Genomic DNA, 27,538 nt, shown 5'->3' on the forward strand with positions numbered 1-27,538 from the left:
TTGCGAGGGTGCATCAGTGAGGATAAGTTGGTCCTCACTGCTCCCTGAACAGATCCTTAGTGGTGCTGGGTCTCTTTCTTCTGACTCCATTTTTGTTGTTGTTTAGTATTTTATCCCTTTCTGTATTGGTATGTTTCCTGTTGAATCATTCAGGCTGCTACAGTCTGCCAAGTACCTCATATCTGCAGTTTTACCTCTCTTATCTTACGTACCTGTGCTGTACAGACTTTCTCAGAGCTCTTTCACATGACTAAGCAGTTTCTCCTGAGCTGCAATCCAAGGTTTGCAACTGGTCTGTATCAGTGGCGCCACGGATCCTAGGGCCTAGGCAGCTGCACCCAGGGGAAGGCTATGGAGAGGTTACAGAGGGAAGCCTGTCATACACAGCACTGCCAAGGAGAAAACTGAGCTCTCCCGTGCTTAAGGAAGAGTAAATCCTGTAAGGAAACCTTTGATTCTCCAGTCAGGCTCACTGACAGTTTCCTCAATTTCCCCAATGCCATTCTGATAACTGAGTTTGACCTTCCAACGTGAAGAATCAGACTTTGCCAACATTACATTATTTTCAACCTCAGTAATTTTATAAAAGTCATGAAAAGAATAATCAATCTTGTCTGGATTTGTTCTACGAAACAAGTTTGTTGGCATTTGTACTGTTTCCCTGGAAGGAGTGCACTGTTACTGACCACATCACTACAAAATAGGAATTATTAAAATCAATCACGTTTTCATTTTCTGCAGAAAACAGATCTGGAAAACAACTAGTTCAGTGTGTCCTGTCCATCCTTGCCTCAGGCAAGACCTATAAGCCAACTATAGCAGATAATCCAGCCAGTGCTACTTAATAGACATTTTTTGTAACCATTTATATTTATTATCCAATCTACCTGAGGAATATTTGCTACTGAAATGAAGATTAGATAACTTTATTGTTAAGATTACTATAAATGCTTAAATATATGTTCAGCACTGCACAAACTCACCGTGAAACCTGACCGACATGAATTAATGTTTTATAATGGAGTTGACCCTTTAGTATAAAGTTTTCAAGAGCTTGTTTTCTGTTCAATAAAGAATTATCAAGCCTACGTCAAAAAATAAGATCATAATACTTAACAAGTGATGAAATGCTAAGTCATTGCTGTGCTGATGTCATTTTTCCTATCTTGGAATACGTACATTCAAAAATCAATGTGGCTAATCATCTAATAAAAGCTAAATAGCCATGTAATCTATAAATAGTATATAACAGCCATTTTCACTGTCTCATCACTATGTACAATTGCAATTTACCACATCCATCTCAAGAAGTGGGTAGGCGTTGTAGTTTAGTCCCAGCTGCCACTTTAATTGCAATATATGTCAGCATCATAACAAATATAGGTTAATCCTAAAAATTGCATAACGTGAGATAGCATTTATAATAAACATTTATTGTCTCAATGACCTATGAGACCATTGCATTTGTTTTTCTTCTAGCAAGGCATGAAGTACAAAATGTTGCATAATAATTGAAAATAGTCATTGCAGCCTCCTTCTGGACATTGTGTTTTCCCTTCCATCTGATTTCTGCATGAAGAAAGAAGGCTATCCAAGAAGGCTAGAATTTTCTCACTTGTAGCGGTAGAAGCTCTCTCAGCAGAGCTGCAGGGGCTCAAAGATGAAAAGAAATCTGTTCATAAAGTAAATCGAGAAACTAAAGATAGGATTCATTATTCTGGCCTTCTTGCCTATCTGGCTTCTATCTCATTCAACAGTAAATTTATTTCTTTCAGAAGACCCAAGCCCATTTCTCCTTTTTTGAAATGCACATGGCAGGGAGAGCTGTGGTTGTCAAACCCACATCTGCAAACAGCAGATGAAGGCAGCCTCAAAGAGACAATGTGACTTGAGAGACAATCTACCTGACAGATAAACATCCCCACCTTTTCTGGAAATTAGTAATAATAAATTTCTTTCTAATGAGTTTTGAATACCTTATGGAACCTTCAATAATAAACGTCTCAACATTGTCTCCACTGTTGTCTTCTAAGTTCATTGGAGATTCAAGCATATTTGCTTGTGCTAAAAGTCTCCTTTCAGAGAGCAGCTTTTCTTCAATTCTGCTTCTTTGCAGTCCCAGTGGCCCTTAACACTGTGAGTGGCCCTTCCTTGCCTCCTGAACAGGTTAGACACACCTAGATCAGTGGGATATACACAGATCTGTTGATGATCTGATGCTAAAGCAACTGTGGCACAGCTGCAGGGACAGTTCCTGTAGTAGTCATGATGATCAGGAACAGCATAGGAGGGTGAAGGAAGAGGTCACCAGAGGCCACCTCATGCTGAAGGCAGCTGCCAGCCAGAAGCACTCTCTTGCAGCAGAGGGCTTTCTGGCACTTCTCTCAAGTCTTCATTCCTCATTCCTTTGCAAAGCTTAACTAAACTTTTTTTTTTTTTTTTTAAACTTTCATCCAGACGTTACCCAGATTGCAAGTGCATCAACTTTGGATCCTGGTTTATCCTTTCTATCCCCATCACAGTTGTTATTCTGGTGCTCTCCTGGGTCTGGCTCCAGTGGCTTTTCCTTGGGTTTGAGTAAGTAAACGATGTAATCAATAAAAGTAAAGGTTGATGATATAAAAGATGCTTTATACCAGGAGTAAATATTCCACCTAAGTTTAACAGGCTTGTTAAAAAGATAATGCAGCAACAGCGGTTTTACATCCTTGATTAGTAGAGCTGCATCTCTGGAAGGGATAAGAATGCTCTAAAGTAAGGATCCTTGACTACTCAGCCCAGTATGAAAAGTCTATATCATAAATGATGATATCCCTTCCTTTAGAATATACACACATCACAATTAAATATTGCATGTGTGCAAGACTAAAGAATATGGAAATTATGTGCATTTTAGTCTAAGACTTGAAGATGTTAGACAGGCAGGATGTTGCTCTTTGCTGGAATCAGGGATTGACTTGAATACTTGAGAAATACCTGTGCTATAAGCTGGATGACTCCGTTTCTGAATGTAAAGTAAAAAAGTCCATTTTTTCCAAAATTTGTATGTGGTAGCATGTTTTTCTTTCTCTTGGAGTTTGTGCTTTTAAGGTTTTGCAGAGAATAATATTTATTTTTGGCTGATTCTTCAAAGCCTTGTTTTCCATGAATTCACTAACACCTGCAGAGATAACAATGGGGCCTGCTGTCTTCCAGTTACATGGTTACGTATGGTTCAAGAGATGAAAAGTGAGACTGCCTACTCTTAAGCAGACTTAGAATAAACCCAAGCTTACCAGTCTGTATCTGAACATTTATTCTTTCATTTTTTCTTGATTGTTTTGATAGTGTTCTTTTTAATATTATGGAAGAATGAAAACCTAACTTGTAGCAACTGTTCTGCTGATCAGTAAGCAGGCTACTTATGTAATACTAACTTTTTCATTAAAAAACAGAGTAAAGCAGAATCATGTATGACTTTCATTAAACAGACAGATTATGCTTTTGATTGTTTCAATTACCTCCCATGATTAAAGCTTCACCCTTCTTGTGAGCAACATCTGAAATGTCCTAAACCCATTATAGGATAAAACAAATGAGCTAGTCTATAGCAGGACACATTTTGTTGCTGCCTCTTTCAATCTCCCACTGGACTTTTCCAATTAATTCCAATGTGCTCAGTTTAATATGTGATAATTAAATGGGAGACACTGCATTGTAAAGTGAGAAATTTTTGTAAAATGCTATTGCTAACTGGAAAGGGTGGACATTTTTTTCTTCTGCATACACTGTTAATCCATCCTTCAATATTGCTGATTTACCTTCCAGTTTTAAAAGCATGTTCAAGTGTGGCAAGAAAAAAACAGCTAGAGAAGAGGCCTCAGCAAAGGTGATTCAGGAAGAATACAAGAAGCTTGGACCAATGAGGTATGTCAAACTATGAACCTGCAGACAAGAACAAGTAAACCCAAGTGTGAATTCAAGAAAATGTATAACCCATTGTGTTTCTGCTATAGCTACCCAGAAATTGTTACACTTGTCCTATTCATTTTAATGACACTGCTGTGGTTTACCAGAGAACCTGGCTTCATCCCAGGATGGTCTTCACTTTTCCCAAAGTAAGTAATCTTTTTGATACACCAGTGAGAACTGTACCATGTCTTAATTGCATACCTTCTTTACTTCACAATAAAAAAAAATAGAAAAGAAAAAATGGAAAAATAATAGAAAAAAATGCATTTAATACTATGGAAAGTTGCCACGATGACATTTTTTAAAACTTTTGTAGTGTATAGAGAATAGGCACAACTCTGGCAGTTCCATTAGGCACAACTCTGGCAGTTCCATATGTGCTGCAATATCTGAAATGTCCTAAACCCATTGCAAGATTAAACAAAGTGCCTTCTAAAAGGATTATGCCTAGCTTTTAGACTTGATCTGGTGATGGAGAAGGCATGATTGGTGTTACTCTTTCCTATTTCCTTGCCAAATCTGCAGTTGCAAGAACAAGATCTTTGGTTAGGATTTTTTGATCTGCTGCCATTAATGACAGCCCAACTTCTATGCATACTGGCCAACATCCTCTGCTTTGATAGTTTTAATTATTGATATAAATTACTATCTGTTCATACATAACTCTCACAAAGTCACAGTTAAACAAACCATCAAAAAGCAGGAACTATTCAGGAACTACTACACTTTTGTCCTTTTGCTTCAGCTTGCTTATGTAGTCCCTTCCCCAGGATCACCTAGATCGCTAAGAAATTGCTTGGTCTTCCAAGAATCTATAACACAGTGATGCCTGTAATAGCTCCTGTTCTCTTGCTGTAATTACTGTAATTTTGGCATTGTTCTGTGATAAAGGTCTGAATTTTGCTCTAGAGTACTGGGAAGTAATTGGAGGACTGGGAGGAGGGACTGGGAGGAGCAGGACTTTGTGCTGTTTAGGCCCTTGTAGATTTAACATTTATCACTATCTGAGTCAAAGGCCAGAATTAGACTCAGATGTTAACTTGATGTTAACATGAATGACGTGCACTCATATCCATCATCCCTCCTCTCTTTAAATATGCTCCCACCATTCACACACACACACAAGCATGCACACGCATACCAGTGCTCTGCTAGTACATCTGGCAAGGGATATTGCAAGGAATAAATGTAGCCCTTTGAAGATTTAAAGTGGGGAGATTTCATTTATTTATTTATTTATTTTTGGTAGAAATAGCATTAAGAAGTGCATAAAAACTAAGATTGTTTTAAAATGATTTACTTTTTTGTTACCCCCAAAATTGCAAAGGAACATTTTTTCCCTCATAACAATAGACCTGATGATCATTGTCTCATACGAACCACAGTAATCTTAAAGGGTTTTGGAGTGTTGACCTAATCAAGCAATCAGCCAGCTAAGCAATCAGGCTGGCTTTGCCCCCCTTTCTACCTCATATTAACATTCAGTGCTCATTGAGCTCCATTTAATGAGATACATCTGATACTGAAAAACAGACCTAGTAAACAACCTTTCAGATTTGGGTCTTATTACTCAAATGAATTATTTTAGTCCAGAGATCTACATTTTCCTATTTGAAGTTGTCTGTTTACTGTTGTCTGAGGAAAATCCTCACTGGATTGAAAATGTTCACTGACAGGGAAAAGCAGAATATTCTCATACCAAGCGTGGTTATAGGTTCTGTGTGGGGATGTTACTTTGTGGATGCTTTCCTTGGAAGGGAATGCAAGCACGTGTCATGTCACATCAAGCTGAATCATGTTATAATTTCTGTGAGGTAACCTGAAGAGAAACAAAGCATGTGTTATTCTTTAACAAAACCTTTAAGGGGGAAGAAAGCACGTATTACTCTTCAGACGTTTCCTATTTCTAGATAGCTTTAATTTATCCATCAATTGCGCTGACAGGCATCAAACCAGGAATTTACAATTTTACTTTCATAAGCAACAGAAAACTTCCCAGTCATGATGAGTGGGGTAAGAAGCCAGCACAGGTACAGCTAGGAGTAGTAGTTAACCATCATCTTTAAAGAAAACAAAGGAAAAACCAGGCAAAAGGCATCTATCAATGCATTGCACTTTTTGCTGTCATGTCCAAGGGGCTTCTGTAGTGCATGAACTGTGGCTTACATCTCTCATGTACTTGTTCACTACTGCCTTTGCGCACACAACTGTTCAGTGTTTTGGATTTCAGTAGAGTGACAGGCATGTGCACAACTTCCTTAAGTATATGTTAAAGAAAGCAAATGTATGGAAATATTTTCTGCCCTTACATTTATGATAGTGCTTATTTTCTACAGGATTTTATCCCAGTCTTGAGTCAGCCTGAAGGAAGTTCTGTCACCTGCACAGATGAGCTTTGACCTTACTATAAAACTGTCCATTAGACTAGAGGAACAAAGCTGCAATGTCAGAGCTAAAGTAACTTTGAGAACCCCCTGGGCCATTAAGTGAGAACTTTTAGGTAGGTTGCACAACAGTCCCAGGGTCTTAAACTAGACAGGACCATCACCTCATTTCTTATAACATGCTAAAGATCAGAAGCTGCTACATGTTTCTGCATGTCAAGCCTGGTAGAGATTTATTTTATTATAACATGAATTCCCAGAAAGCAACCAGACTTGATTTCAGGGTGGAAAAATATAGGTTCCTCATATTTTGGCATTTACCACTTTCTTTGATAGTTTATTCTGGTAGATACTCATCTCTGTTGCCAAAATAAACAAGACTAATTTACACCTTGTTTGCTGTCTGCATATAGCTTCCAGCCATCTGTTTTTGTCTTTCCCTGCTAGATTACTTTTTTTTTTTTTTTTTTTTTTGTGATAATTGCTTTAAGGATATACTTACCTGGTTTAATTATATCACATTACAAGCTTCCTTTTGACAAACCAAATTGAATGATTCAAGTTGTGCTTTAAGAAACAAATTCTTATCACTCTCACTATCCATGTTCATGTTTTCAGCCCCTCGTGTGCATCTTCACAAGTTACTGAATACCCTTTTAAAATATAGACACTGATTTCTTTGAAATCCCAGCAGAAAGATTGGTATTCAATGATGATATCCTCCCCACTTTTTGAAATGTCAGGCAATTCTTACCCATATTTGTGCTGTATCGGTACTGAGTAGAGTTCATTTTTAAGAAGCATTAATAGCCATACTAAATCAAATGCCTTTCAAATACACTTTACATTTGTAAGTTAATTTTTCTCAAGGAAATTTTGTAGGTCTATCAAAGACTAATCCATTACTGTGATGCCCTGAGCCCCTGTTACCTCCCTCTGGAGGCAGATAGCAGAATGTTTTAATCAATGTTTATAACACTACAGAGGGAAGTGCAGGGTAAAAATGCCTGTTTCCTCTCCATCTGTTGACAGCAAAGGATCACACATCGCTTCTGCTACAGCAGTTTCCACCTATGTCCTGGCTTAATGCCAGGTTGTAGGGTATTAGCTTCAATTAGATGAATTTCAAGTTGGCCTTTGGCTAGCACTTTATGAACCTCATAAGAAACAAATTTCAACACTGGGCTGCAGCTGATTAGAGCTGATATACACAAGGTGGGTTTCCTTCACTGTTCCTCAGGTTTTTGCCTGAATTTGTGTCATCATATTTTCCCTTTTCTTCTTCTCCTTCCTTTTTTTTTTTTCATGGTTTATTCCTTTCTTTATTGCTAATACAAGGCCACTGTGTGTTTTTTTTGCCCACAGTCTTCTTTTCTACAATGATATCAGTTGGAGTCATTGTGCATTTTCCTTGATCAATGGATTTTTTTACTTCCTTAAATAACAATCAGATTTCCAGTGTTACAAGCAAGTCGGTATTGTATATGCAATTGCATTACAGCATGGATAAGTAGACTTTGAAAATTATTAATCTCAAAATTCACCAATTATTGAAGAGCTACTGTCTGGAAAGGTCTCAAGTGTGTCTTCATAATAGTATGACTAACAGTAGGATGTTGTGTGTGTGTCTCCCAAGCAAGTTTTCTGAGAAAAGTGTTTGGCACAAGGAATATTTTTTTGTTCTTTTTTTTTTTGTTGTTGTTGTTAGCAAAATAATTGCACTTTCCTTGTCGAACAAGGGGGTATGCAAAGTCCTGCGCCTGGGGAGAAACGACCCCCAGACAGAAGTGCATGCTGAGGGTTACCCAGTTGGAAAGCAGTTTGGCAGAAAAGGATCTGGGGGTCCTGGTGGACACCAAGTTGAACATGAGTCAGCAGTGTGCTCTTGCAGCAAAGGACTGTGCAGCAAAGGACAGTAGCCAACAGGTCCAGGGAGGTGATCCTTGCCCTGTACCGGTGAGGCCATACATGACCTGAAGAACTGTGTCCAGTTTTGGGCTCCCCAGTACGAGACAGACACAGAGCTACTGGAGGTAGTCCAGCAAAGGGCCACAAAGATGAAGGGACTGGAGCACCTTTCCTATGAGAGAAGGCTGAGAGAGCTGGGACTGTTTAACCTAGAGAAAAGAAGGCTCACAGGGGATCTTATCAATGTATATAACATTATATGACCCACACACATATAGTATTATATATATAATTTATATAATATATGTATTTTTATATATATATACATATATAAAGTCTTAAAAGAGTGCAGGATAGGATGCTAGAGGAAGGGATTTTCTCATTTTTAACCCCAGTGTACCTGGACCTAGCCTAAAGTTGATATATGGGCAGAACCCTCTGCCTTAACAAACCATTACAAACATGTTTTTTAAAAGCATATTCTGTGCTAGCAGACAACAGAAAACAGGACACAAAATGTATTAGTGAGCCACTTCAACTTTTATGGCAGGTTCATTTTGTGACAGTTTTAGCTAAAACTATACTGGCTGTGATATCAGTGTGCTATGCATATTAAGGTTTTGTGAATCTCACCTAATGGTATTGTTAAAGAAAAGGGATCTACCAGAGTATACATTTGTAACGTATAATTAGAGATGATTTTTCCCTTTTGGTGAAAAGCCTTGATTTAATATAAAACCTTAAGCCTGAGATCTGCTGGGAAGCTATGCATGCACCTACTGAAAATGCAGAGAATTATGTAGTATGAGGCTGAGAGGACTAACATATTGGTTCAGGAAAAAAGAATAATTTACAGTAAATATTAAAAAATGACTGAGCTTTAAAAACTGTTGGGTTTGACTTTCTTAGCAAATTTTTTTAATTCTGTTGAATGACTAAGACTATCTTGACTGAAATAAGATGGGATATGTCACCATCTAACAGAATCAGCTGGATGTGTTAAAATGGCCTCAGAGGTCAGCTTTGCACTTTGCCTGGTCTTGTACTCTGTACTAGTTTGAAGGAAATTGGATCAGCTGAAAAAACACTGGTGCAAGGAGTTCTCACGCACAGGAAATGTTCAAAGTAAACACGGCCCTCGTGTCTATGACCACAGCGGTGACAGGCAGAGTAGGATAATAAAGTTCTGCTGTCTTCCCTTAGCTACAAGAGCATCATTCTTTGTGGGTAGGCACAGTGCTCTTAAGGCCTGTTGGACTGGATCTATTACAGAGCATATTAAAATTATTAAATTTACCACTGAACTGTGAAAATGAGTTGTTTAAGCAGCAGCTAATCCCAAGCATCCCCATCCCCCAGCTTATTCCTGCATGACAAAGTAGCGCACGTCTACTCAGGACACAAACTGATGAATTTATAGGGCTTATATGTTCTATTTCTGCAGATGTGGTGGGCTGACACTGGCCAGCTGCCAGACACCCACCCAGCTGCTATCTCAGTCCCCCTCCTCAATAGGGCAGCAGGAAAAAATATGATGGAAGAGCTCGCGGGGAGAGATAAAGACAGGGACACCACATACCACTTACCATCATAGGTAGAACAGAATCAACTTGGCGAAAATTAATTTTATTTACTCTCAATTAAAACAGATTTGGACAGTGAGAAACAAAGACAAATTAAAACAACACTTTCCCTCCTTCCCTTTCCTGAAGCTCAAATTTACTTCTTCATCCTTGACTCTGTGCCCTTCCACCCTGAGCAGCACAGGGGGTTGGGGAATGGGGGCTGTGGTCAGTCCGTCACAGCTCCTCTCTGCTGCTCCGTTCTCCTCAGACTTTTCCATGGCTCCACCAAGGTCTCTTCCTCACGTCTGCAGGGGGATCTCTGCTGCCATGCCTGCAGCACCTCCTCCCCCTCCTCCTTCTCCAACCTTGGTGGTCACAAGGCTCTTTCCCTCATTTATTTTCTTCACTCGTCACATCCTATATGGCATTTTTTACTCTTTCTTCAACACATTTTCCTGAATGTGCTGCCATTTTGGCTGCTGGGCCCAGCCGTGCCTGCGTTGGGCCCATTGGAGTGCATCCAGCATGGGGCAGCCCCGGCCTCTCCTCACGGGGGAGCCCGCACCTGGACATGGGCACATAATGTAATAGACTGTTGTCCTGACTGTATATATGTACATGCTTTTTTCTTGTGTTATTCTTGTTAACTCAGGTATAAAGGCTATGCTACGGATTCAACAACTGCCTTAGTGATTGGCCTCCTGTTCTTTATTATTCCTGCAAAAACTTTGTCTAGGACTTCAAATGGAGAAAGCAGTTGAGTATCTTTTGATCTGGGTTTTGGTACAATAAGGTGTCGAAGGTTTGGCCTTAAACACAACTCAATGCATTCAGTAGAGGAATGTTTTTAAATACTAATGTCACAACCTTAATACAGGGTAATGCCTTGTGGGGGAATGAAGCCTCCCTGAAGCAGAAGTGGGTGACAGCATGCAGGCAGTGCAAGCTCCATGAGCCAGTGCTGTACAGTAGCCCGCTGTCTGCAGCCCTCTGGCACCAGTGAAAAACATCTTTCCAGAGACTGCTACAGGCTTTGAATTGGGCTACACAGGGCAGAGATCAAAACCTAAATGGGCCTAAAGAGTGTTAGCTTGGCAATCTGTATGAACGGTAGAGTTTTGTTGATTAAGTTTATCTTACTGATACTCCATAGCAGTCTTCCACACAGGGAAGGAGGGGAGAGGGGACAATGCTCCGCTGGTGGAAACTTTTGTAGCTGTCGTCTTCAAGCTGTGATAGTTCCCAGCAGCCAAGGATGTACAGGTTGTTTCTGTCAAAGACTTTATTCAGGTTATAATGATTAGATTTTGCCTTTGAATATTTTCAAAGTATTTCTTCAGAGAAATAATTTCAAGATGTTTTTCAAGATGTTTTTGAATGTTGGTGGTTATGATTTCTTTTCTTCCTCTAGCTGCTTATGGTTACGCTCCACTGATTACTTGGAAGGAATTTCAGTCATGCATGCCCTGGGAAATAGCTATTCTTGTTGGTGGCGGGTTTGCATTGGCAGACGGCTGTGAGGTAATGCAATTTATAGAAGATCTGTGCAATTAGCATGACCCACATCAGACAAAATTCAGACATGCAGTGGATTCAAGGTTATTCTCTTATTTTAGCAAATTGTTCTTGTAACAATATTGAACAGGATAAATGTGAATATGCAAGATTTTTACAAAGTGGGGGTGAGAAAAAAAAAAGTTTTCCTTGACTTCAGATGCTATGAACAATGATGATTACTGTTAATTACTTGTTTTAATTTAAGCCCGATGTGGTAGGAGTTGTGTAGAGGTTTCTGAGGTAATTCCTATGCAGAATCCTGCTGGCTACTCCAGTAAATCAAACAGGTCTTGGCCCAAGATTTGTTTATGAAGCCTGATGTATGCGTAGGACAAATTTTCTGAGTACATCTCCTCTAACCTTCTCAAAGGTGCAAATATAAATAAATGGAATATAGCTTGCATGGGTGCCTACAGGACAACAGTAACTTAGAAAAATGCACTTAAAAACATGTGGTAGGAACATAGAAATATTTCAGATTTTTTTTTTCTATTTTACACAAATACTTCACAATTAACAGATGGGTAAATTCCTGTTCAATACCATTTCATTATAGTTTTCTGTTCAGTGCTTTGTAAAACATAATCATGTTGTCATATTCCTTATGCAGGTTTCAAAACTGTCCGACTGGGTAGCAAGTAAATTGACCCCTCTAGGATCACTACCCCTGTGGCTGGTTATCCTGATATCATGCCTTATTGTCACTTCAGTAACAGAAGTGGCCAGCAATCCAGCCACCATTACGATATTTTTGCCTATATTATCTCCTTTGGTGAGTATCATAGAGGTTGCTTTTAACCAGAATGTGCTCTGTCATCCATGTAATAATACAGCTGCTCAAAGAACCATTTTTTTTTAAAGTCTGCATAAAGTACCTCATAACTTTTTTTTTTTCTTTTTTCTTTATTGCCATGTGCATTGGATAGCTGGTTGTTTTGGGGCTTTCTTACAAGAGATGCTGAAAATTCAGTAAAATTAGGATAAAAGTGCAATACTGAAAAATTGAAGCTGTTACTCCTATTTGAGTATAATGGAAACACTTGAAAGGACAGCGCTCTCAGTGTTTCTTCAAGACCAAATCTTCAAAAAAAATGGTTAACACTGCACCATTCAAGCTGTCACCAAAAAGAAGAGAGGTCTAATAGATGTGCTTAGACGTACTTCTCATTCTCTCCTTTCCTCAGTCTTGTCCTTTTTTTCTCGTTATCTTTATCAAAACACCCAGTTCTTCTTCTTCATCACTTATCATGGCTATCTTCTAGTCTTTGCCACTTGACCAGTCTAGTCACATACTAATCCCCCTTCCCTCTCTCACAAGAAAACTCAGTCCTCACTACATTGAGTACCTCCTGTGCATTATACATAAATTCAACTTCATCATCTTTCTGGCAGTGTTTTGGTTTTAGTGCTTGTGCTGTGCCCACACTCTCTGCAAGAGTCTTTCGTATTAGAGACTCAACTACAATTAGAGAAAAATCAGGTGTGAATTTAGGGTTCATTAACTATCTTGTGCTAGAAATACCTGTTCTCCTCTGGAGCATTCTCAGATATAATCTTATAAAGGAGTTACCGGAAAAGGTTATTTTTCACTATTTAAGCTGGCAGTTCACAGTTTGCTTGTGTTAATATAGTAAGTTTGCATTTATGTATTTCATTTAGCAAATGCATCCCCTGACAGCTGTTCTCTCTTTTATTTTTCTTTCTGCAGGCTGAAGCCATTCACGTGAACCCACTCTTCATTTTGATACCTGCCACACTATGTACTTCTTTTGCATTCCTTCTTCCAGTAGCAAACCCAGCCAATGCCATTGTATTTTCATATGGTCATTTAACTGTAATGGACATGGTGAGTTTTAAGCAACACTACCCAAAGGGTTCTGATAATCACTCTGCAACATTATTGTCTGATATTTACCATTTTAAAAACTTTCTTCACAGTCTTGATATTAGTCTTTGCTTTCCTTTCTCCCTCCTTTAGGTGAAAGCTGGTTTGGGCATTAACATCATCGGAGTTGCTGTAGTTATGCTTGGAATTATGACATGGATAGTGCCTATATTCGATCTCTATACTTACCCAAGTTGGGCACCAATCATTTCTTCAAACAGCACGGGGTTGTAAAAAACAAACAAACAACAACACACCACCACAAAACCTGGGGATTGGTTTGGATTGTTTTTGTTTCTTTTCTGTTCCACTGGCATGTGGTGAGTCACTTAAAATGCTTTTTGTCACCATAACAATAGGGATCCACGTTACCGTAAATGACTTATTCCATAATCCAAGAGACTGATGATCTGGTCTGAGAGTCTAATCAGGAAGAATGCTAGACTTTTTAAATATCATCTAGTCAGATCAAGTTTCTAATATAGTTCAGCTAGTCTGAACGTTTATATCTTCATGTTATGAAGGAAAAACTGAATGTACATAGCCATTGTCACTGGCAGTTTGCCCCCATGCTCAGGGTAGAGAAATAATGAGATTTAGATGTTATTATTTCAAATGTCTATTCTTACTATGATCCCTGGTGACATTTGGGTTTTGTCCAAGAACATACTGTTTTTCTGTTTTCTAGATTCGAATGCTATTTGAAATGGTGTTGATGATAAACAAAAGATCAGGTTGGGGGATTGCCCTCAACATATGGTTTACAGACCTGTCAAATGTGCAAAAAAGGGAGAAGAGCAGCATGGTCACTTAGACAGCACTTTATCTGTTAAGCACCTTGTAATCTGGAAGGAGAATATATACTTAAGCATATGTTTAAAATCTATCTCCTTCCAGGACCTCACTAAAACGCGTCGTTGTAGTTGTATATGTTGTCTAGAATTTTCGAGTATAAACATGAATTGATAGATCTGAGTTGATCTATATGAATGGAGACTAAATTATCATCATACTTCTCTGCCAAAAGTAGAGATATATCCTCTTGGTGAATGAAAGCACAAGATAGAGTGCTGAAGATGTAACGCTCAATCCATCATAACAAGACTGTAGTGCATCTTCATCATGAGGCGCATGACCTCTACAGGACAGGCGGCAGTTTAAGGATTCTAGTGTATGAATTTTAGAAACAAAAAAGTGCAATGTAGTCAAAAGATAGTCAAGAGATATCTTCAGCTACTGATGTTTTATATATCTGTTGTATGTTTTTCACAGTAAGGACTATGGAGTTGTTTCTTCACCTGTTGGGAGGACACACGACAATTTGTAAAGAATGTTTAGTTAATAGTCTGAACCAAATCTGCATGTATTTAGGTTGGGTCATCCCTTGGGTCACCTCAATGATGGATGTAAGCCTTAATCTGTCTTTTACGGATCCTGTAAATTATCAAATTTTCCAACCAAAAAAAAAAAAAAAAAGCTTTAGTTTTTTGATTAGATGTTTTACTTTTTTACATTTATTTTTGTTAGTGTGCATTTAGAGCAGAGATGTCAGCCACAATGTCTATAATGCCAGAATAAAACGTATAGGATTGTTATACATATAGTTTCTTCTATTAGCTACAGGTTGCAGGTTCAGCTGCAATGAATTATTGGAGTAAAGACGCACTTTCTCTTAATGATGATGGTTCTGTGTACTAATTGTTGTCTGTACGTGCCACCACACTTTGCCAACATGGCTGAAGCTGCTATCTCTTTAGGATGGCTAACTTCTTTCTTTTCTGTTTTGTACTTTTTGTACGGTGCCTAGCAAGATAGGGCTATGTTAATGACTAGGCCAATCACGAGCTGCCACTGTATGAGTGTTAATTGATACACTGCAGTAATGATTATGGTCACAGATATGCAACACCCAGCTAAATGGAGCCTCTAACTCACCGGGTAGTATAGGGGAATGTATATACAAATAGCTAATCAAAGACATAGGTTTTACTGTGTCTTCGCAGAAGGATGTGCAGCAGAGAAACAAGGAGTTCGTGGTTTATGTAGTCCCTTGATCCTGAAGGCATAGAGAGGAAAACCAGCTGAGACAGTACTCTTACTATAAGGTTCCCAGGTATTACATTTCCAATTGAGTCAGTAATTTCCAGATTATTCAAGAGCATTGGAAGCAATGAATCATAGAATATTTCCTGTGGGAGGGATCTCCGAGGACCATCTTGTCCAACCTCAGTCAAAGCAAGGTTAGCACTAAGTTTGGGTTGCTCAGGGATTTGTCTAGTGACATCTTGAAAACCTCCAACATGGAGACAGCACGGCTTCCCTGGGTAATATACTTCAGTGCTTTTCTGTCCTCTTGGTGAATATTTTTTGTCTTTAAACAAATGAACAAACATACTGTATTCATTTTAGTATTCATTTTAGTGGAATAGACTTTTTTTTACCTTTTATTTGGGAAATAATATTTTCTATGGAAAAAAATGCTTTTTATTTTTTAACAAAACATAAGGGTAGGGGAAAGTCCTCTGTGGCTTGACATTCACTACTCTCAGTGAAAGTGGTATTTTCAGCCTCTACTGGTCTGCTCTGCAAGGAATTGACAGTATTTTAATCATGTGACAACCGCTATTCAGCGAGAGGAAATTTGTTAAGTGCTTATGAGCTGTCCCTGGTTTTGTTAATGTTCAGAATACAAAACTGATTGTTGTAACCTCAGCCTTGAATATGACATTGAGGCCCAGAGAGGTCCACAAATGCACTGTGCAATTAAATCATGCTTTGACACCTGTATTCTCTCTTCAAGTTGTGTACCTTTGTGGAAGAAAATAATCATTTTGAACCATTTAAGAGAACTCTGCAGAAGTTGTCAACTCTGTAGTAAGTGACATTGTTTTCAGCATAAGCTGAAGCTCGGTTTGTGCTGGATAATTCTCAGCCATTCCTTTGCTCTACTTTTTGGTTTATTCATAGGATCATAGACGATATGTTGAGAAAGGCCCATGTGTGAATCTGAACTCCCACATAATGCAGACCACAGAATTTCCCTAAACTAAGTAATTTTTTTCAGGATCTGGTAGATCCTGAAAAAGATCGTTGCTTAGCAAAAGAGAAGGAAGATTTAAATTATTTAATGAACAATGCACTTTAAAAAGTATTTTTGCTACAATCTGTGTACAGAGTGAATTATGTGCAAAGAGAGAAGGAAGGGATTTGTAAAGTAATGAAAGTTGTTTGCCGCGCCATGTGTATTTATAAGTTACCAAAATGAAATGCAGAGTTATAAATAAACTGTCAGTGACCAGCATATTAACTGTCACAATATGATAAACTAGTGACAAAAATGAAATGATTGAGCGTAGGTTTTTGACAGATTGTATGTTGTATGCAAACCAGTCATGAATAAACAAGTTGGTAGTAGTGGAAAGGTAGTGTTTCACTAGCATTTTTTTCTTGTTTTGCTAAAAGTGTAAGGAATGGATCAGACACAATCTTTGAGCTAAGCTGACATTATTGCTAACTTATTTTTAAACCTTCTAAGGATGTTTTTCAGTCAAAATTAAGATCTCTGCAGTGCAGAGATTAATACTGATGGAAATTCCTCACCTGAGAGTGTTGAGATGGAGGAAAAAGGAGCTCAAAAGGCTTGGCTCTCTGGGTACCTGGTGGGTGGCCGGCACAGAGCGCCATGCTGGCTGCGTGCTCCTTACAGGCGCTGTGAGATTCCTTGCTTTGCCCAGAGTTTGTCAGTATTGTGGCAAGTGGTGGAAATGCATCTACAATCGTTTTAATCATATCGATTAATATATGATGACTGCATCGACTATTTGTAAATTGCTTTGTGCATAATTTCCATATAGAATGTTGTATTTTTTCTTTGTCTCAGATGAGTCTAATTAGACAATTTTATTATTACATAAGTAATATTTATGACTTACTATTTATTCGTGGTCTCATTCTTGCTGAATTAAATGAAGCCTTTGTCATACACTTCATCAGGGGAGATGTGCCAGGTCTCTGTTCTCCGTTCCTATGGCTGTACTATATCTAATATATTTTCACTTTGCTTTTGGAGGATGTGTTTTTAGATTACCAGTAACCACAAAACAAGTACACCCTGGAAAAAGCTTCTGCACTGTTCCATTACTACACACATCAGTCAGATCAATCTTGCAGTGTAAATTCCCTTATGTACTTTTAAAATGAAGTACCTGTGTTTGTTTACTAGTTTAAAGCAACCGGGTCTATAGCCTGAGGCCTGGCTGAGCAGCAGTGCAGCGCAGCAGCTCAGGAAGGGTGGAGTGAAAAAAAAACACCACCCGTTTTACCCTGTTTTTTTTTTTTTTTTCAACTTTTTGATTACGTGTAGGTACCAAACCAGTTATCATACTAATTACAACAATCTAAAGACTGTTGTATCCTATGTGCAGTTGCTGGCAGGACCTGAAGACTGTTTCTGTAGTTAGTGATGACTTAGATATACAGAAATCCATTCCTGCCACTGTCTCCCGTCCTGCTGCTGGCAGCCCACATGGATGCCAGCTGCCCTGATGGAGACACGCTGCTGCCCCACATCTCCTCGGAGCTGGAGGGATTCTTCAGAGGTCAGGTCTGCACAGATGTCAGATTACTTTGCAGCTACCGCTGATAAGTTATAACTAAGTAATCAGCTTAGTTCTTTGTCTGTGCAAAGTTGATGTCATAATTTGTGGTTCTCAACAATTACCAAACTCTTTGTCAGTGCTATCCTTTAACACTTTTGCATTGTGTTCCTGGAACCTGTTGTATGTTGCTTTACTTGTTCAATGTTCAATTGCTGTATGACATTTCTTTACAAGACTGATTTCCTATTTTTAAAATAAGTATTTCCCAAATGCTGTACAGACCAACATTTATTTTGTGATAAATTAACAGGATCTAAAACTGTGGTGTGTGAAGAAAGGTTGTCTTTCAATAAAAGTGCCTGAGATTTCTTAAACCTTTTTTTATTGTATGCTATCTTAACCCCTGATATATATGGTGAAGAGTACCTGATGAGAATAATTTAAACTTACTGGATATTGAAAACCGTCCACTTTTAAAAAAAAAATTGAAAAGGAGAAAGGACTTTGAGCTTTATAAAGCAATTAAAATAAAAATTCTGCTTCCTGGCAGTTTCCTCTACAAATACAAAATAAATATATCACAGTCACTAAGGGCTTGGTGCCTCATAAGAAAATCAGAAAGCAGTGTATATACCAATGCGAAGTAGTCCTTGAGGGCCCTAGTGCTTGATTCAGTGCCCCTTGAAGTCAGGGTGTATCATTTTAGGTCATGATGCTGGAGCAGCCCCTCAGGGGTGTCTGGAAGAGTCGCCTCCAACTGTTTTATTTGGTTGTCCTTTACGAAGAGCTTCAGGTTCTGCCACATCCATTTGTGACAAATGTGGAAACCTGGGTGTCAGGCTCCAAGGTGGGATTCATATTGCTGTCCTAAGTTTTCAAAACTCCAGTACAAGATACAGGCATAAACAAGATATCACTGAAGAAACAACAAGCTAATACACCCAAACCACCCAAAATAAAACACTAAGAAGTTTGTGCCTGAAACTCTCTTCTCAGGCATCAATCCAAGAGTGCTGCAGGGCATTTTTGTGAAATCTGCTTCCTTCACTTAGAGATTTCTCTTTCCATCCTCCAACATCTTCTAACAACACAGGATGCATGAAAACTTCTTTTGTGATCCCTCCTCAGATGCTGAGAGATTTGAACCCACAGTATTTACATCCCAGAAGAGAGCCCAAAGTTACCAGGTATCAGATGTATTCTCCTCCTGACAGACTCTGTGTAGGCAAGAAATTTATAATCATGAGCCTAAAAAGGATAGCTATAAGCCAATAGCATGGGCAGCCAGGTGTGAGGGGAAGGTCTGGGTCTGGCAGATGGGACCAGAATCACACTTTTGCTCTCTTCCACTTTGTATCCTCCAAGGAGTGGGGAGAGACCTTTGCCCCTGGGAGCTAAGGATTAGAGTGTCTCACTGTAGCAGGATCTTTGTCCTACACCCAGCAGAGAGACATGGGCACAGTAACATCAAGAGATCCCTAAATTATGAATCAGTCTGAACAGATTGAGAGAGTAATTTAATATTTCTAGCGCTAAACAGGCAGGTAGATTCATGGATTTTTCTTCAGCTTTTGGGCACAGAAATAAAAAATGAAAAAAAAAAATCCAAAACGTTAAAATACAGAAGTTTAGGGCAGGTGGATTTTTTTTTAACAAAAAATAAAACCAAAACTTTTTAATATAGGTGGCTTTTTACCACAGGATTCACTGGGATTTATTAGGCTACGACTCTTGGCCTTTACAGTACACAGAGCATCACTGAGATTAATTGTTCTTCACACTGAACGTTGTAATTCCCTCTGTGATGTCCATCTTCACCTGTGCACATCATGAGCATAGCTAGTAAAGCAGACATAAGCATATGTACTAGAGCTACACAACATAAGCATTCCAGACACGTGTAACTAAGCCACAAACATTTCATAGCATTTCCTATTTGGCTCAGTAGAAGTAAACAGAATAAAAGTACCATGTTTATTGTAGCACTTGCTTGAATTCGTAACACACAACAAGAAAATGCAAAAGAATTTTCTACTGTCCTAGATAATTTCTCTGAACAATTGTCCTTTATCAGTCTTTTATTCTGCCTTGCAAGACACTGCTTGTTATTGCTAAAATATATAAATAAAGGGAAGAAGGGGAGGGGGGAGTGGGGGGGGGGGTGTACATACAACCAAGATATGAGCTGGTAAGGGGAGCAGGGAAGAAGTAAAGGAAGGGATGGAGAGAGAGAGAGAGAGAGAGAGAGAGAGAGAAGCTAACCTACAATTTGCAGTTCTGAGTCTCACCTTTCAAAACTGGTAATGATCCATGTATAAGACTGACAACTTTTGCTGACATCCTTCACGGATTTGAAAAGTTCAGTTTGCATAATATAGAAAACCATGTGCTGGCTAGTGCTTTCTTTAGATGCTATTATAATGCATCAGAGGAGAAGGAAATGGATGGCATAGATAGTACCATAATTTTCCCTGTTCACACTGTGAAAGCAGATGGAGTTTTGTGCCCATTAAGAACAATTCTTCAACTCCAATAAGCCATTAAACCTTTCCTGGTTGCACTGCACAATTTCAGTGTAGCAATTATAGAATTCATGGCTTAAGCAATATCTCACTGATGGTATTTTTAAACACCACTCTTGAAATTCTTAGGTGTGGAACACAGTTCATTTAATAACGGATTATGAGTAAAGCCTTTTAATCAGAGCCAAACTTCGCAGTGCCTTCCTGCAACCACTTACCACCTCAGTCTTGAGTTGTGTTGGACTTCCAGGGTGGTTTTACAGACCACATGGATAAAATAAATGTATTATGCACGATACTGACAAGGCCAATGAAAGCTATTATACAAAGTTACCAGAAGCATGGGAATTTTCCACTTCTGCTACACAGCCATGTGTGGAATAAATCACAGGAAATCTCAACCTCCTCCTAGCTAATGAACAGATAGAATTTCCCCTTGAAAGCTGGCAAAGCACAGGAGCAGACATCAGATATTGGTTCAGCCAGAGAAGCATCTTGTCTACAAAGCTCCCTCAAACTGTATCACAATCAAAGTTAGCTGGTCTCTCGAGCAGCCTTTCCCAAGGACTTTACCTCACTCCATCACCTGGGAGTACAGCTCTTGAGGTGGTCTTCTGACAGTGGGTACCACTACTTGCAGCCCAAGGACGTGTCCTCAACCTGACTCAGCTACTTCATCAGGCTCCAGAATGAGCACATCTTGGGACCTCTTCCTCATCCACAGCTGACAAATGCCAAGCTATCTCTGATTTGAAACCAATGGGGTGTTTTCATGACAAGTTGATAGTGTTAGCATAAAAGTGAAAAATACTGAAAGAAAACAGTAGTACTAATTATTGCTAGCTACTGTACTGTGTAGGGCCTTAGCAAAATTGGAAAACTCTTCTAGGTTAGCAAAGCAAGTGAAAATAAAAAACCTTTTCAGAAAATGGTGAAAGACAACATTAATGAAAGATTTGAGCTAGTTAGCAGTGGGTCAGAGCTGTAGAAAATCCCACTCATTTTACCCCAAAGAATAGTTTTAAGCCTTTTCACTGTGATTACCCAAGGTAGAGAGCCACATCCTCCTGCAATCCATTTGTAAATAAAATTCATACACTTTTCCTATATAAATAAAATCACATCACTTGATTATGGTTGCAAATTAAATAGAACTGTTTCCCAAGATACGTGCTCCCCTAGGTTAAAATTATGCCTCTCAGCAGGACTAAGCAATTCATTGCCAACATTATATTGGGTTGTTTCTTAATTGTGAAAATAGCTGAAGATTGATTAGAACGAGGAATTGTTGGGTTTGGGTTTTTTCATGATTTTTTTTTTCCTGTGGCTACTAAGACCTCAAAGCACAGAAACAGAAAAATGTTTTTGCAGCTACTTATTACTACAAATTCAAAAGGGAAATATTTCTTTGCAATTTAGATTATAGCCAAGACAGTATTGAAACTATATTAACAATACTTGTAAATGTAAAAAGTGTAGTAAAATAAACAAATGGTTTGAATTCAGTTAACATACTAGCATTTATAGGTGATAATGCTGCTGTTAAATTCAGGTGGTACCACTACAGCTAGAAATTAATGAGAAAAGAGCTCTGCTTTCAGCTACTTCCAAGTTCTTCTAGAGAATCATTCAACAAAGTAGATTTACAGAAAACTGTGTAATACTGATTATAATCCCTGATATATAATCTAAATATTCCCCAAATAAATTAATCACATCTCAGCTAGCCCCAGAGTACCTAGTGACCAATTGATGATCATTATTCTCCTTATAGGATGATTTTTTGTCTGTTTTTAATATGCAGAACTGCCATTCTGTGACTTACTCAGACTTTTGCTTTTTAGCCTAACAGTTACGCTGTATCTGTATGTTCCTAGGCATAATGTCAATGGTCAGTCACAGGTAGAGAAATTCTGTGTGTGAAGAGAGACAATTTGTAACGTACACCATGTGTGATTCTGATTAGCTGTACCGCTCATGCCGTTATCTGTGTATGGTGGCAGTAGATCCTTTTGGAAATTCATTTTTTCCATATAATTACCATTTTCTAAATATTTTATCATTTCCTCTCATGTTCTTGACACTTCCCATTATAGACACATCCCTCCTGAACATGGGGGTGCCCACAGAGGTGGGGGTCCCTGTGGATCCACCGTGGATTCAATAATATAGGCAGATGTAGCAGATAAATCTATCTTAGACCTCAGCAGTTTTGACTGCAGTGCAATAACTGCTTTAGACCTCACATTTTTGTTCATGCATACCAAAATGCAGACAGCATTTTTTTTTTCTTTCTTCTATTTGGAGAAGCATCTCACTCTGTTTCTGATCCACTATAGACATTGAACCTTGAACATGCTGCCCAGTTAAGTCTTCATTTTTCATTTGTGCAGTCGGTATTGCCTTGCTAAGTAGAGCTCTCTGCACTTATTTAACTTTTTATTACTGTTATTGTTATTATTATTATTATTGTCATTATTATTATTTCAGTACATTTATACAGTTCAGCAAGATAGTTTTGGATTCTAAACCTGTCTCCAAAGAGCTCACAACCCGTAAGACATTTCTGTTGACAGATTTTATTATAGCATTTTCTTATATGTGAACTAAATCACAGATGAAATTAAATCTCACAGAATCAGGACATTCTCCAAGATAACATGTAGGATATATGCTGCCACTTTTTTAACAAGCAACCACAGTTTTTTCAGTGCAGACTTTGAACACAGACGTATGCCTACACTCTATACTTTTAAGTTTTATCTCTCTAGTTTGCTTAGGAGTATGTCATGGAACAAAAGCCTTTCCAAAGCCAAGATACATTACTTTTACTACTTCTCCATCCACTAGACCAGTCAAAGTCACCAGGTAGTCAGAGAAAAAAATTGATTTCTTTGATATGAGTTGCTCTTGACAAATTAGTGCGGTCTGTTTCTTATCAAGTTATTATCTTCTAAATATTTAAAATTGATCATTTAATTACTTATTTCAGTAGTTTTCTGGATACAAGAGTGAATTAGACACATTAGATTGATCTTTCTTTACTCCTGGCATACCTCACCATCTGCTATGAGGTCTCGCAAACAAATGCTAATTATTCTGAAATTGTTTCACGTAAATTCCTTAAGTACTCACGAGGGCAAAAGAGTCAGTTGTCACTGACCTAAGTATACCTTACCTGTATAAATATTTTCTCACCTGTTCTTTTCCTATTTGGGCTTGCTTCTTATACCCTTAATAATTTCAGTTTATTGAGCATCTGGTCACAACTGACTTTTTGTATGAAAATTAAAACAAAAGTAAAATGACTTAAGGTTTCATCTTCTCTGTGTCATCACTAATTGCTCCTCTTTCCCTGTAAATTATGGCCTATGCATTCCTTGTTATTCCTTCTAATTTGCTTGTTAAACAATTTTTTGTCTTATCTTTTATGTCCTTTGCTACTTGTAAAGCATTCTGAACATGGCTGGGGAAGATTCCAAGAAGGCAGGTACCAGTAAGTAGGTAGCTATCAATAAGTAGCCCAAAGTTACGGCTTCTGCTCAGCTTGGTGGCTCTGTGCTTGTGTTGTGGCTTAATCCGTCAGGCAGCTAACACCACACAGACGTTTGCTCACACACACACAGTGTGATGGGGGAGAGAATCAACAGATTAAAAACTAAAAGCTCTTGGGTTGAGATAAAGATTAATAGGACAGAAAAGGAAGAGAAATAATAATAATGATGATGATAATAGTAATAATAACCACAAAGCAAGTGATGAACAATGCCGTTGCTCACCACCCACTGAACGATGCCTGTCCCCAAGCAGCAGTCACCCGTGACCCAGGCCAGCCACCTCATATCAATTGTTCAGCACAGCAGCATAAGGTATGGGACACCCCTTTGGCTGGTCTGGGCCAGCTGTCTTGGCTGCGTCCCCTCTCAGCTCCTTGTGCATCCCCAGCCTCCTCACTGGCAGGGCAGCATGAGAAGCTGAAAAGTCCTTGGCTACATGCAAGCACTTCTCTGCAACAACTAAAACATCAGTGTGTTATCACCACTATTTTCGTCCTAGCTACTAGGAGGAAAAATAACTCTAAAAAAAAACCTGCCAAAAGCAGGACAGCTTGTCAGGCAGCAGAAGTGTGGGGTCTATCAGATATCTAAACTCCAGGACCCTGACATTGCAAAAGCCAAGGGAACTGAAATGTTGCACTCAAAGCCTTAAAAAAAGTATTGAGGATGTACCTAGGTACCATTCATGAGCTTCAAGTGCACGTGGCAGTGAAATGGATGTGATCTGTTGCTAATTGTTCAAAAGAGGCAGGAGGTGCTTAAGTTCAGTTTGTCTGTGGAAAAAAAATAATTCTCTAAAGTTTAGGCAGTCTTTTCAATATTTTACATTAAGTTCTACCCATTTTGTTTTGTTTTGCTTTTTTTTTTTTTTTTAATTTACTTCATGGAATGCAGCCATACCTTTTAAGCTATGGCTTTGCTTTACTGATTTCTTCCGCATTGGGCCAACCATGCTAAAGGAATTTCACTAAAATGAAAAAAAAGAAGAAACATTCCAGAGCGAAGCTATACATAAATGGGCTTTCCCCCACTTCATGTGTTCCTTCAGAATGCACATAATTTTTGAATTAACTATTTGGGAGCATGTCGGAAGTTCTTTAAAACATCCGAGCAAAAACTTAGAAGTAAGATAACTGGGATGCAATGGAGTAGCAGTTTTGTCTATTATATTTTTGAGGAGTTTCAATATTTATCCATGCTTTGCTGGCTTCACAGAACCTTGATGAAGTGCCTCAAAGAAGCAAGCAATGGCATCTAAATTATTTAAGGGAACATTCACAGCATTATAATGACTACTAACCCATCTGAAGAGTGAAGGTCAGTAAATCTATTAGGGTCCTTGCGCTTTGCCTTGCTGATATTTCCAATTCTGTTAGCTCATTTCCTTCTTATTTTTAAGAAAGATTGTGCAATTTGACCTTGAATTTATTAATGGCCTATGCCACTAATTGCACTGCAGGTAACAGTTAGAAAAACACAAGAAATATGAAACTAATAAATGCCTACAGACTTTTTTTTATCTCAGTTTTAATTGGCATTGCCTCAGTTAATCACAGTTAAGTAAAGTGACTCTACGGTATCACATATTCAGTTATAAATGTATTCACGTCAGAAAGTGTTTAATGGATTTTTGACCCATTAATAAATTAAATTCATTTAGCAACATGGCATTCATCATCCAACTCTCAACTAGTGAGAGAGGTGGGTGTTCTGTACCTGTTCACGTACAGAAGTGTGTATGTGTTCATGTCCAGAAGTACAGTGTAGCAGCTAAAAGAGGACCCTGAGGTAGGGAGACATGAGCTTTCCTACAGCATTCTCCTGGAGAAGTTGGCAGCCCATGGCTTGGACAGTAACACGCTTTTCTGGGTTAAAAACTGGCCGGGTGGCCGGGCCCAGAGAGTGGTGGTGAATGGAGTGAAATCCAGCTGAACCAGCAGTGTGCCCAGGTGGCCAAGAAGGCCAACAGCATCCTGGCTTGTATCAGGAATAGTGTAGCCAGCAGCACCAGGGAGGTGATCGTCCCCCTGTACTCGGCTCTGGTGAGGCCGCACCTCGAGTACTGTATTCAGCTTTGGGCCCCTCAGTACAAGAAGGACATCGAGGCCCTGGAGTGTGTCCAGAGAAGGGCAACGAAGCCGGTGAGGGGCCTGGAACACAAGTCCTGTGAGGAGCGGCTGAGGGAACTGGGGTTGTTGTGTCTGAAGAAGAGAAGACCTTATTCTCTCAGGGGAGAGCCCTCAGGGGAGACCTTATTGCTCTCCACAGATACCTGAAAGGAATATTCTAGGTGTATCTTCAAAACGCATTGGTAAAATAATGTGTTTAAATCAACTACATATAGGTGTCCTTAAGAAGCAGCAGGACAGTATTTGTTGCATAGCTTTTCAAAATACTTATCTCTGAATTATTCCAATACGCTGCTGGGTACTCTGGCTTGAAACCAGGGCATCACGTCCTTAAAATTAAGCCATGTGTAAGTGCTTTACTGGACAGCTGCCAATAATAGCAGGCAAGATAAAGTCTATTGAGCTTTTAGTGCTGCAGTTGTACAGTTTAAATTTACAGATAACATAAATTAGACATACCCAAGAGTCTCTTCATTTGTTTATCATATTTGGGAACCTATCCAAGTATTGTCCTTTCTATTTATAATGAATAGGTTTACTCTGAAGACCATGATATCTATTCTTTTAAATTTCACCTGTCCCATAGGGGAACCAACTGCCTGACAGGATGAATGCTTTAAAAACAAAAAACAAACAACAACAACAAAAAAACCTACCTAACATGTATCTGTGGAAAGATATATTCTCTTTCAGTACTACTGGTGACATTTTTAAACCTCAAAACCATTTCACTCAGCTGGTTTTTTTTTGGTTGTTTTTTTTTTTTTTTTTTTTTGCGCTTTCCTTACAGTTGCAGAGACTGCAGCTACATAACTACAGGGGAAAATGAGTTAGTATTTTTTCAAAACTTATCTAAAAACTGTAAAATGATGGCCAGAGGAAATTGTTCTCCCATTTCCCCATGTCTTTCTTTCTCTGTTTCTCATGTGTGTTTTGATTTTGCTTCTGTTATTGGCCTGCCGCTGGGCTGCTTGCACACTTAGTGCAAATAATACACTTAAAAATCAAAAGCAAACAAAAAAACCTTTTCATATTAATATTTAAATATTTAATGGGTGGGATCCAGAGGCAGATAAATGCTGCTGCTATGTACTCCCTAACCCCCAGGTATTCGGGAGTTCAAGAAATCGATTTGAAATAAGCAGGGAAATTCATGTAAAATCATGGAATCCTAGAATGGCTTGGGTTGGAAGGGACCTTGAAGACCATTTAGTTCCAACCCCCCTGCCATGGGCAGGGACACCTCCCACCACACCAGGTTGCTCAAAGCCCCATCCAGCCTGGTCTTGAGCACTTCCAGGGATGGGGCATCCACAGCTTCTCTGGGCAGCCTGTTCCTGTGCCTCACCACCCTCTGAGTGAAGAATTTCCTCCCAACATCTAATTTAAGTCTCTCCTCTTTTAGTTTAAAACCCATTTGAACAGCCCCACATCCTTCTTGTGCTGGGGGCCCCAGACCTGGATGCAGTACTCCAAGCAGGT

At 38.9% G+C, this 27,538-nt stretch overlaps 1 protein-coding gene across 5 annotated transcripts in view; it reads left to right on the top strand.

Annotated features, from left to right (window-relative positions):
- The window catches only part of SLC13A1 (solute carrier family 13 member 1), a 59,339-nt gene extending 41,117 nt beyond the window's left edge, over positions 1-18,222 (top strand). For all 5 annotated transcript variants that reach the window (XM_083820273.1, XM_083820270.1, XM_083820272.1 and 2 more), the window contains 8 exons: positions 2,458-2,577; positions 3,808-3,906; positions 3,996-4,097; positions 10,461-10,564; positions 11,220-11,329; positions 11,976-12,137; positions 13,074-13,211; positions 13,344-18,222. In XM_083820273.1, the coding sequence (XP_083676399.1) occupies positions 2,458-2,577; positions 3,808-3,906; positions 3,996-4,097; positions 10,461-10,564; positions 11,220-11,329; positions 11,976-12,137; positions 13,074-13,211; positions 13,344-13,484 (976 nt within the window). In that variant the 3' untranslated portion in view covers positions 13,485-18,222. The remainder of the gene's footprint in view (positions 1-2,457; positions 2,578-3,807; positions 3,907-3,995; positions 4,098-10,460; positions 10,565-11,219; positions 11,330-11,975; positions 12,138-13,073; positions 13,212-13,343) is intronic.
- Positions 18,223-27,538: the final 9,316 nt, after the last annotated feature.

The sequence above is a fragment of the Anser anser genome, assembly GCF_964211835.1.
Source record: "Anser anser genome assembly, chromosome: 1".
NCBI lineage: Eukaryota > Metazoa > Chordata > Aves > Anseriformes > Anatidae > Anser > Anser anser.